A 12,010-nucleotide genomic window follows, 5' to 3' on the forward strand; every position below is an offset into this window, starting at 1 on the left:
GCTGTTGTGCTTGCTACAAAGCCCCTGCAGCCCACCTCCACTGGACGCACCCTTATCTTCCAACCTTTGTCCTCTGCCTCAGCTGCAAGGTCTGAATAACGCAGCTTCTTGCGCTCAAAGGCTTCTTCAAGGGCATCCTCCCAGGGAACTGTTAGCTCAATGATGTAGGCGAGCCAGCAGGAATTAGACCAGAGGACGATGTCTGGACGAAGGGTTGTTATTGCAATCTCTGGAGGGAAGATGAGCCTCTGGTCTAGATCCACTCTCATCTGCCAGTCCCTAGCTGCATTCAATGGGGACAGATGCACGCTTGAGGGCCCCCCCCCACGCTTATCGCCCTCCCGCACAAACAATGGCTGGTGACTGTGCGCATTCTGGATGCTGACGAGCTTGCTGTTAGTTGCTACTCTCTTGCACTCAAGTTTGTTGGCCAAACACTTGAGAACTTGGTTATGTCTCCAAGTGTATCTGCCTTGAGTGAGGCTAGTCTTGCAGCCAACCAGAATGTGTTTGAGTGTTGCAGGGGTTGTACACAGGGGGCAAGATGGGTCCTTTCCAAGCCACAGGTGCAGATTAGTGGGAGAGGGTAGGACATCATATGTAGCTCGGATGATGAAACTCAACCGGTTGGACTCCATGCCCCAAAGCTCGCTCCATGTTAGTTTCTTCCTCTCAACCCCCTCCCACCTCATCCAGCGGCCCTGTTTGGCTTGTGCCACAGCTTTGGAGCATCTGGCTGCTTCTTCCTGTCGTCGCACTTCCTCCACCACCAAAGTGCGACACTCAGTTATAGATGCCTTCTGCCAGAGAGGTGTCATAGCTCCAAGGCCAAATCCTGCTCTTCCTTGTTGGACGTGGCCCACTACGTCCCGGTGCAGGAGGGCAGATTTGGCCTGTAGCACTGCTGTGGCAGGGGTCCACTTCCTCCCAGTTGCTAGGGTAGGAGCGGCACCTCTTACCATGGGGTCCCGGGAGTCGGCAAGGGACATGTCCAGCCTCACCTTCGCACACTTAAAATCTTCCACCAGACTTGAGATAGGCAGTGACGGGGCTCCTTTACAGTACAGTCCAACACTGCTGACGCACTTCGGAAGCCCAAGCCATTTCCTCACATACGTGTTCACTAGCCTTTCCAAGCGATTGGCATGGCTAAGTGAAACCTCGTACATGGTCAAAGGCCACAGCAGCCTGGGTAGCAGCCCAAACTGGTAACACCACAGCTTCAGCTTCCCTGGCAGTGCAGTGTTGTCAATTTGCTTAAGGCCATTAGCCACATCCTGCTGAAGTTGCTGAGTGTCTTTGAGGTCTGCATTATACCATCGCCCAAGGCTCTTAATGGGCTTCTCGAGGACTGTTGGAATTGGTTCCTCGCTGATGTAAAATCGCTCGCCTCTTAGTTGGCCTTCCACGATGGAGATGCTGCATGACTTGCTTGGTTTGAATTGCATTCTTGCCCATTCGATGTTTTCTTGGAGTTTGTGGAGCAATCGTCTGGTGCAAGGTTTTGTTGTTGTAATGATGGTCATGTTGTCCATGTAGGCTCTTACTGGTGGAAGACGCAGGCCACTCTTGGTCCTCTCACCTCCCACCACCCAACGAGATGCCCGTATTATTAGTTCCATAGCCATGATGAAGGCCAACGGTGAAATTGTGCAGCCTGCCATGATGCCAATTTCCAGATGTTGCCAGGCAGTGGTGGTGTTTTCAACCGTTATACAAAACTGGAGATCCTGAAAGTAGCCCTTGACCAATTTTGTGATGTGCTCTGGTACCCCAAAGTAACTGAAGGCTATCCACAAGATGTTGTGAGGGACTGACCCAAAGGCATTTGCAAGGTCTAGAAAGATCACATGCAGGTCTCTATGCTCTTTCTTGGCAGATTGTATCTGATGCCAGATCATATTGGCATGCTCCATGCATCCTGAGAACCCCTGGATCCCAGCCTTCTGCATCAATGAAGTTGTTCCTTTGCAGGTATGAAGAGAGCCGTTGGGCCAAGACTCTGAAGAATATCTTTCCCTCTATGTTCAGGAGGCTGATCTGGCAGAATTGACTCATGGTTGCAGAGTCCTTTTCTTTAGGGATCAGAATTCCTCCTGCCCTTCTCCATGCCTTTGGAATCACTCCCTTCTGCCAGGCCACCTTCATTAGTTTCCAGAGGTACTTGAGAACTTCAGGAGCGTTCTTGTAAAACCGGTAAGGGATACCATTGGGTCCAGGTGCTGATGCTGATCTTGCCTGCCTCACGACCTTTTCCACTTCGCTCCATGTGGGGGGCCTGACATCCATCTGGTGTTCAGGTGCATGAATTGGTGGCATTTTGTCCGGGATGGTAACTGACTCATACCTTCGCTCATCAGAGTAGGTCTTCCTCAGGTGCTCTTCCAGGTCTTTAATCGGTGCTTTCAGGCTCCCAATCCTTTCTTTGTCAAAGATGCCCTTTACAAAGCAGTAGGGGTCAGTATAGAAAGGGGTCCTTGATCTTTCTTTCCTCTTACGTTGCCGCCTGAGGTGCTCAGACCTTCGCAGACTTGTCAATCACGGTTTTATCCCAGCCTGCAGGTCATCCAGTCCCACTCTCTCCATCTCTGTAGCCTTCCTCCACTGCTTTCTCAGTTGTCTTCTTTCCTTCACCAGCCTATCAATTTCCCGCTGCCTCCTGGACTTCGCCTGGTTTATGGAGCTTATCCGCTGCCTCTGCGTCATGGGTTTTACCCCAAACCTCTCTGCGCCATAGCTGTAAATAATGGCCCCCATGTTCTCCAGTTTTCGATCAACTGGATCAAATAAATAAAAATAAGTAAAAATGCGGGCGGCACAGTGGTGTAGTGGTTAGCGCTGTCGCCTCACAGCAAGAAGGTCCGGGTTCGAGCCCTGTGGCCGGCGAGGGCCTTTCTGTGCGGAGTTTGCATATTCTCCCCGTGTCCGCGTGTGGGTTTCCTCCGGGTGCTCCGGTTTCCCCCACAGTCCAAAGACATGCAGGTTAGGTTAACTGGTGACTCTAAATTGACCGTAGGTGTGAGTGTGAATGGTTGTCTGTGTCTCTGTGTTAGCCCTGTGATGACCTGGCGACTTGTCCAGGGTGTACCCCGCCTTTCGCCCGTAGTCAGCTGGGATAGGCTCCAGCTTGCCTGCGACCCTGTAGAAGGATAAAGCGGCTAGAGATAATGAGATAAGTAAAAATCCACGTCTATGTGACTCTTTAATAATTAGGTCTGTTTTGATAAATCAGAGACACTAAATTTATTTAATCTGCTTTTGTCCTAATACTGAGACAAAAAGCACCAGAATACAAAAGCAAAGCAAATTCAGTCTCAGTTGTTCTTACAGTAAACTCAGGTATAAGTGAGACGTAGTTAATCCAGAAATGCCCGAGAACTGATCTGGGGGTGGGTTTCCCAAAAGCTTCTTAACACTAAGAGCATCTTAACTAGGAGAGAGAGAGAGTTCATTGTGCTGCTCGCTCTACCATTTAACCATGATCTTTGTGCTGCGATATTTTTGGGAAACTCCGGCCAGTTCAGTTTGTAAAGAAACAGGAGTGTACACAAACTGTGAAAGCTGACTTTCTGCACTTTAATCTATTAGTCACTGATTCATTTCAAATGAGCAAAATGCTGGAATCCAGAAAATAGTTACACAGCACAAGGATAGAGCCAGTTTTCATATGAACCACATTTAGAGCAAAATGCCACATCAAAATGACAAATTAATTCACTTCCAGTTGCATCATAGTTTCTTAACACGACGAAAACATCAGCTACTGAGCAAATATTTTCCCAGTGAAATTATTCCCATTTTTGAGGATGATTAAAACGTTTGTTTTCCGTCGATTTAGAAGTCATAAATGTAATTTCATTACTAACACTTTTTTGATTCGCTTAATTATTTCTGCATTTGTTAAGCAACAGAAAAAAACGGGCTTCTGCTGATACCAAACACAAATGTTTGGTATCCTCGAGGACGAACCGTAGCAGAAATTTTAATTATTTTAAAACCGTATAAAGAAGAAATTTATATGACACCGAAAAGTCACGATATGTCTTGCCTTATTTTACAAAAAAAACCCCGGATGATTCTTTGCTCTCTCTCCTTGTCAGCGAGTAACAACTCATTGAAACTTTAGCCACGTCCCGAACCGCATACTGGAGTACTAAATAGGATGTCAAAATAGTCCGCAAATGGTGGTGACTTGATAGTTTGTGCTGTAGAGTGTGATTTGGGATGTAGGCTTTTCTCTTAGGCAACTTTGGACTTCCGCATCTCTCCTTAACGTCGTCATTTCCGGCTGCGTCTCAATACCGCAGCGATAAGCATCGCTAAGATGTAAATGGAGAGCGGAGATAAAAGTCTGGTGAGACGGTTATTGCAGACGCCAGCAGCGCTAGAAAACGGGTTTTCTCGTCATTTAGGATAAGAACAGCCGTCCAGTGATAATAACAGCGGCTTCTCCAGCAACCGTATAAGCCATTTTTAGTGAATACGAATGGCCGGAGAGGTTCGCGGGGCCCTTGGCCGGAGAAGGAGCGTGTTGTTCGGCCTGGCTCGGTCGGGCCTCCGCGGTCCACAATGGCGGACTTTTATCCTCATTTCTGCTGCTTTTGGAGGACTCGTTGGACTGTCTGCTGCTGAAGCTAAAGAGTGCGACAAGCCGTGTGTGAACGGCTGGTGCGACCCGGCTAGCGGCAGCTGTGTGTGTGAGCCGGGCTGGGTAGAGGAGCAGTGCCAACACTGCGGCGGCCGCTTCAGGTGAGAGCGCGAGCGCTGGGAGAACTGGGAGAGCGCTTTAAAGCGCCCCAACACTGAAGTAGAGGAGCGCTGAGGGGCGACTGGGCTCTGTGTAGTTTTATTACACAGCTAACATTAGTGTCAGATTCAAACTTTGTCTTGAGGACAGACGAGAAGAATGGTGCTGTCCGGTGAGGTTTATATAAGCGGTGTATTGATTGTATACACACTGTTTACGGAGCAGTAGGTGTAACATCACTGGCACGTTTCCTGAATGCGGACTAATCTTCTAATCTTGGTCTTGTGTTGGATCCTAATCAGGGTTGACAGTAAAATGGACCTCATGTATCAACTCCAGGAGAGAGAGAGTGAGTGTGTGTGTGTGTTGGGATTGTCAGCAACAGTTGTGCTTCTGTCAGTTGTCAAAGTACTGAGGACTCCGACACCAGATTGTCTGCTGCTGCTGCTGTTTTGATCGTAATCACATCTGGCGGTCATGTCTATAAGCCCATGATGAAAGCTGGAAAGGCTGCTTGTTAGTGCTCATGTGTTCGATTAGTTGTATTGAGAATGAAATGTGTATTGTAGGGAGAGCTCCAGGGTGGCCAGGGATGCTGAGAGCTTATTGATGGCTGGAGACAGTGTTTTTGTTTAAAGGTCTGAGGTTGGCTGGGGTGTCTAAGTTTTGTGTGTGTGTGTGTAAGTAGAGTGAGTTCAGTTCAGCTCAAGCCTGTGGCTCACTCACTGAGACAGCGCTGCCCTGACTGAGGACAGATACTGGGTTTTGGTGGGCTTAAAGGACAGGCATTTATGAATGCTTTTTATGGTGTGGACGACTATACTCGCAGGCCCAAATCATCTCCTCCTTATCTGTCCAGTTAGCAGCTTCTTATGACTTTTCATCGAAAGCTTATTTTATTTTGATAGTCTGTAAAGATGCATTAAGGTGCAAATGCATATCATGAAAGTATTTGTATGTATAACTGAATTTTTAAAGTAAAGAAATTTGCGGCATTGCCAAAAACAGCTCCAGTCCTACCGTTCATGTGTATGCATGAAGCCGTGAGTGATGTTGGCTCATTTTGGTAATGGCTGACATTCCCCTTTCCTCAGACATCAGCCATTAATAGCATTATATAAATGTCGTTATTCTCACTGAAAGTGGGCCGTTGAAAAGATAGAGGGAGGGTGTGTATCCTGTACTAAAAGTGAAGAATAAGCCTGTATGCTCTTTTTTTTTTTTTTTTATTATTAATATGTCCCTAGGTCCCTGATCTATTGCCAGGTTCAGAATTCCATAACCAAATTACTGCTGAGTGGAGTTGGCTGTAAATAAATGCGCAGCTTTTGTTGCCCGTTTCGGAGCACGACAGAAGCCTATCTGTCTGTCTCCAACACACACACATACATGCTCAGTCTCCTTCCTCTGAGTGGCCTTAAATAGATGAAACACACATTCCTACTAATTTCCTGTTGCACTGTTAACTCATGTCCATTGTGAGTGAAATGTGAGTGCTCGTAGCAAGGATTTATTCTTGTTCCATTTGGTCATGTTGCTCTTTGTTGCTGTGGTTGCATTTAGTTAATTGCCTGTGCCTCAGATCTTTAAGCTTATTTAAGACAGCGGTGACATCTCATTGCTCTTCTGAGCCATTCTCAGGGCTAGATGGATTTTTTTTTAAAAATATAATAATAATGAATACTGTTAAGTATGAGCTTGTATCTATAGAGAAGTAATATTCTGGTCCTTGGTGATGTAAAGGTGGGGAAAACACCAAACTACAGGGTAGAGGCTCAACAAAGCTGGCTAAAGGCTGATTTATACTTCTGCATAAAATCTGCAAAGAATAGCCTAAGCTGTAGCCTGATTTGCAACTCCCCAGAAATGTCGCTTCACTTCACAGTGATGCAGACCGCAACAACTGTGCTTGAGCCACTTGGTAGCATCATATTTCTGCCTGCTGCTGCTGCTTCTCAATGAAAATCTACTATCAGAAATCTACTATCATAATACTGCCAAGTCAGTACGCTATCGTTGCTTTGCAATGGTAGGCTACAAGGATGAGTTAATGCTGTCCAACGCCCTCTATCTCTTATAGCTGCTGATCAATTTGCTCCTGATAAGCCAATCCATGCCTGGATGTTGTCATGCCAGCATATGCGAGGTCTTCCATATTGTCTATTGCCTTCAACAAGACCTGTCATTGTGCTCCTTTTGATGGTGTCATGTGGTTTCCTCATCATGTGACCAAAGTACCTCAACTTGCGGAATTTGATGCGACATAGCAGCTAGCTTTCTGTTCTGGCAAGGCAGTAAACCTCTGCTGTGGTCCTCTTCCTTGGCCACGATATCTGCAAACTTCCTTGTTTTCAAAAGTCTGGATTCAAATTGTGTTCATATAAATGTATAAAGTGTAAGGCTCTGTAAATGAATCTGGGGAAGTACTGGAAGTAAACAAGTCACCATTGCTGCGGCTACAATGCGTGTGCATGTTAATGCAAGTAGTCCTCAGAAGTGAATGATTTTCTACTTTTACCATTACTTTCCATGTAATGTTACTTTTGTCACCGACGCCTTTTTCGAGGAAATCAGGAAGAACTGCTTCAGTTCTCAGTAGTGACAAACTTCAACTGTGGCGCAGGACCTGAATATGAAATATACAAGCCGTTACTTGATGAGTGCCCCTGTTTGAGACCGTACACTTTACATCGATTCCCTGGGCATGCAGAAGACCAAGATGTTCACCAGAAGTGGCTTATCACATACCAATCAGTTAATGAAATAACCTTGAATACCTATTCAGATAAAACAAATTTGTTTTTTAATAAGGTGACTGATCTGTAATGGTTAAATGCTTGTACTTGCTAGGACAGTGACATATGTACAGTATATTACACTTCATCACTTGTGTGATGTGGCCGCTCATGTGGTGGATGGTTAAGTGTTTTTTTTTTTTCTCTCTTTCTCTGTTTTTGGCTATTGTTGTAATCAACATCTAACTAATATGTAAAATTTGAATAACATTAAGATTGCCATCCATATAACATACCTTCATCAGTACCTGGGGCCACTACCGAACGTCTAACGTCATCAATCCAGCTACCCATGATGTCACTGTCAGCAGGCAGCAGCAGACACTACGGCTTGCCACTGCAGTAATGGTAGTGCGGCTGGATGGTGGAACACGCAAATGGGTCGCCAGGTTCTTCTATAGCGTTCGTTATAATGGCCAAGTTCAGTCAGATGATGGAGAGAATTGTGGATTTAAACACTAGTTACACTGAAATGCTTTGAGCTGCTCATACTGCTGAATACAGTGCCTTGCAAAAGTATTCATACCCCTTGAACTTTTTTTCACATTTTTCCACCTTACAACCACGAATTTAAGTTTTTTTTTTTTAATTGAAATTTTATGTGATAGACCAACATAGAGTAGCACATAATTGTGAAGTGAAACGAAAATGGTAAATGGTCTTAAATTTTAAACAAATAAAAATCTGAAAAATGTGGTGTGCATTAGTATTCAGCCCCCCTGAGTCAATCCTTTGTAGAGCCACCTTTTGCTGCAATTACAGCTGCAAGTCCTTTGTGGTATGTCTCTACCAGCTTTGCACATCTAGACACTGAAATTTTTGCCCATTCTTCTTTGCAAAATAGCTCAAGCTCAGCCAGATTGGATGGAGAGCGTCTGTGAACAGCAATTTTCAAGTCTTGCCACAGATGCTCAATGGGATTTAGGTCTGGACTTTGACTGGGCCATTCTAACGCATGGATATTCTTTGATCTAAACCATTCTATTGTAGCTCTGGCTGTATGTTTAGGGTCACTGTCTTGCTGGAAGGTGAATCTCCTTCCCAGTCTCAAGTCTTTTGCAGCCTCCAACAGGTTTTCTTCCAGGATTGCCCTGTATTTAGCTCCATCCATCTTCCCATCAACTCTGACCAGCTTCCCTGTCCCTGCTGAAGAAAAGCATCCCCATAGCATGATGCTGCCACCACCATGTTTCACAGTGGGGATGGTGTGTGCAGGGTGATGAGCAGTGTTAGTTTTCCGCCACACATAGCGCTTTGCATTTAGGCCAAAAAGTTCAACTTTGGTCTCATCTGACCAAAGCACCTTCTTCCACATGTTTGCTGTGTCCCCTACATGGCTTCTTATGCCTGTCTTTCAACAATGTCTTTCTTCTTGCCACTCTTCCAAAAAGGCCAGATTTGTGGAGTGTACGACTTGTAGTTGTCCTGTGCACAGATTCTCCCATCTGAGCTGTGGATTTCTGCAGCTCCTCCAGAGTGATCATGGGCCTCTTGGCTGCTTCTCTGACCAGTGCTCTCCTTGCTCGCTCTGTCAGTTTAGGTGGACGGCCATGTCTTGGTAGGTTTGCAGTTGTGCCATACTTTTTCCATTTTTGAATGATGGAATGAACAGTGCTTCTTGAGATGTTCAGAGCTTGGGATATTTTTTTTTTATAACCTAACCCTGCTTTAAACTTCTCCAGAACTTTATCCCTGACCTGTCTGGTGAGTTCTTTGGTCTTCATGATGCTGTTTGTTCTTCAGTGTTCTCTAACAAACCACTGAGGCCTTCACAGAACAAGTGTATTTATGCTGAGAGTAAATTACACACAGTAGGACTCTATTAACTAATTAGATGACTTCTGAAGGCAGTTGATTGCACTGGATTGTATTTAGAGGTATCAGAGTACAGGGGGCTGAATACTAATGCACACCACATTTTTCAGATTTTTATTTGTTTAAAATTTTGAAGACCATTTATCATTTTCGTTTCACTTCACAATTATGTGCTACTCTGTGTTGGTCTATCACATAAAATCTCAGTAAAAAAAAACCTTAAGTTTGTGGTTGTAAGGTGGAAAAATATGAAAAAGTTCAAGGGGTATGAATACTTTTGCAAGGCACTGTACATGTGTGTTAAAACACTTCAAAAATGCTTTCGGTGAGAATTCACTTGGTTTATAATGAGCCACATGAGGTTTTTCCACCAGTAAAATTGTTTTTAACATTTTGTTACTTTCTGACGGGAAATCACTTCTGTAATTCTTCCACAGAAACTCATGGCTGGAAAAAAAAAGTTTGTTTCACTGTAGGACTAAAACAGTCCTACAGTGAAACAAACTTTTTTTTTTTTCCACTCAGTGCAAGTAAATCCTGGTGTGTTTCATGTGACAGCACCTCTTAAAGGGCATGCTAACTTTCTATCTATCTGGCATATCACTGCAGTGACCTGACAGCTCCAGCCATGAGTTTCTGTGGAAGAATTACAGAAGTGATTTCCCGTTCTCTTCTACTGGATTATTATAGAGGTTTTCCCCTCTCAACTGTTCACACACATTCACACCTATGGGCAATTTAGAGTAGCCATTTAACCCAACCGCATGTTTTTGGACTGTGGGGAGGAAACCAGAGCACCCGGAGGAAACCCACACAGGCATGGGGAGAACATGCAAACTCCTCACTGAAAGGCCCCCATCGGTCGTTCGAACTCGGAACCTTCTTGCTGTGAAGCGACAATGCTAACCATGGCACCACACTGCCTTTACGTGCCAGTATAACTGCTTCACTCTGTGCGAGTGTCAGTGCTGTACCTGCAGCGTAGATTCTATGAAGTATAAATCAGCCTTAAGGTTGCACCTGGAATAAAAACATTCATGGAAACACCTTAATATTGGAAACTGACTGATTTGAAACCAATCTGAATGAAATAACTATTCAGTTGAACGAGCTGGGTAATCCCTTTTTATAATTGATTAAACAGAAGATAACTTTTTTACTGTTTGAATCAGTGTATACGTTCTGTGAGGACTGCAACTATTGATGACTAAAGTAATCAAGTATACTAACATTTATCCGGTTAATTAATGGAGTAATCGGATAGGAACGTGCATTTTAAGTGTAAAAGGTTCATTCAGAATCTGCAGTCGAATGATTTCATTTGGATTAGTGAGGAGTCTTTTATATGTAAAGCCTAGGTCGCAACCGGACGTACGATTTTTTTTTGGCTGTGCGATTTTTGGCGTTTCCCAAATCGCTGCGTTTTTTTTTGTTCATGGAGAAAGACGCGCGTTGGCTGTAAGTTTGTCTTGCAACCTGAAAAAAACGTAAGCGCCCGTAGAGTTTGTTTGACATGACGAACCTCTGCGGCCGGTCTGCGGCCAGTCTACAGCTCGAAAATCAGCACGCCACACGCGCGCCCTCCGTGCATTTCTTGCACGTAGACCGGCCGTAGGAGCACGTACGGCCGGTTGTGACCGAGGCTTAAGCATAGCCACTGATGAAGACAACTGGAAATTTGGGTATGGAGAAGGAGGTGCATCATAGCTTGCCACAAAGCTGGTGTGTTAATTTCAGTGTGGTGGACGTTTCATGCAAGCAAAATACGAACACCACATGTGCAGAGAGATCTGGCTTTTTCACACACCGCACAAATGAGTTTAAGGAGATAATCAGCTTTGAATTTAACCAGGGCATCATTTGATTTGCGATTTAAAACCAGGACTTTTGTCAGGTGAGATCTCAGAAACGTGTCCAAGTTGTAGATAAACAGCATTTTGTATCACCTATGTATAGTCTAAAAATGATTGTAACAAAAGGAAAATGTCTGTTTATTTTATTGACTCTGAGGACTTTGTACCCACTTTTTTTGGGGGGGGGTTGTTCTACCATAACACACACTTGTCAACATGTAATTGCTCTTTGTACTGTGATAAATGACTGGCATATATCAAGTTTATCTTCTTACTGAGCAACCTTGGAACAGTAAAGTGTATTGTGCATTTCTCTTCTTCCAGAGTGTTCTCAAAGGAGTGCTGCTGTGGTGTAAATTACACAGCAGGTCATTTTCAGCTGAACTTTGCTCGTTGTTCTGTGTAATGTTTTTGGTCTGACCTCTTGGGTGTGTTTACTGTGTGTGTTTCTGATGTGTTCACAGGCTAACTGGACCTTCTGGTTACCTGACAGACGGTCCGGGGCACTACAAACACAAAACCAAGTGCACATGGCTCATAGAGGGACAGTGAGTTACGCTTTTTTTATTTATTTATTTTTATTTATTTACTGGATACGCCCACATACTGCATATGCAGCTATGAGACAGTGGGTATGAATACTTTTGAGTGATCTCTGAAACCATTAAATATAAATAAATAAATAAATAAATAAAAGAAAAAAGGCAAAATATAGATTGACCCTGATCAAGTAAATAATTTGATAGTCAAGAATTAAGATCATGAAGGAAAAAATCTGTGAGCCTCAAGGACGGGGGCTG

At 44.4% G+C, this 12,010-nt stretch overlaps 1 protein-coding gene across 4 annotated transcripts in view; it reads left to right on the forward strand.

Moving 5' to 3' along the window:
- Positions 1–4,299: 4,299 nt before the first annotated feature.
- atrn (attractin) overlaps positions 4,300–12,010 on the forward strand; it is a 123,624-nt gene continuing 115,913 nt past the window's right edge. For all 4 annotated transcript variants that reach the window (XM_060925725.1, XM_060925726.1, XM_060925728.1 and 1 more), the window contains exons 1-2: positions 4,300–4,749; positions 11,675–11,758. In XM_060925725.1, the coding sequence (XP_060781708.1) occupies positions 4,487–4,749; positions 11,675–11,758 (347 nt within the window). In that variant the 5' untranslated portion in view covers positions 4,300–4,486. The remainder of the gene's footprint in view (positions 4,750–11,674; positions 11,759–12,010) is intronic.

This window comes from Neoarius graeffei, chromosome 7, assembly GCF_027579695.1.
Source record: "Neoarius graeffei isolate fNeoGra1 chromosome 7, fNeoGra1.pri, whole genome shotgun sequence".
NCBI classification, from domain to species: Eukaryota; Metazoa; Chordata; class Actinopteri; order Siluriformes; family Ariidae; genus Neoarius; species Neoarius graeffei.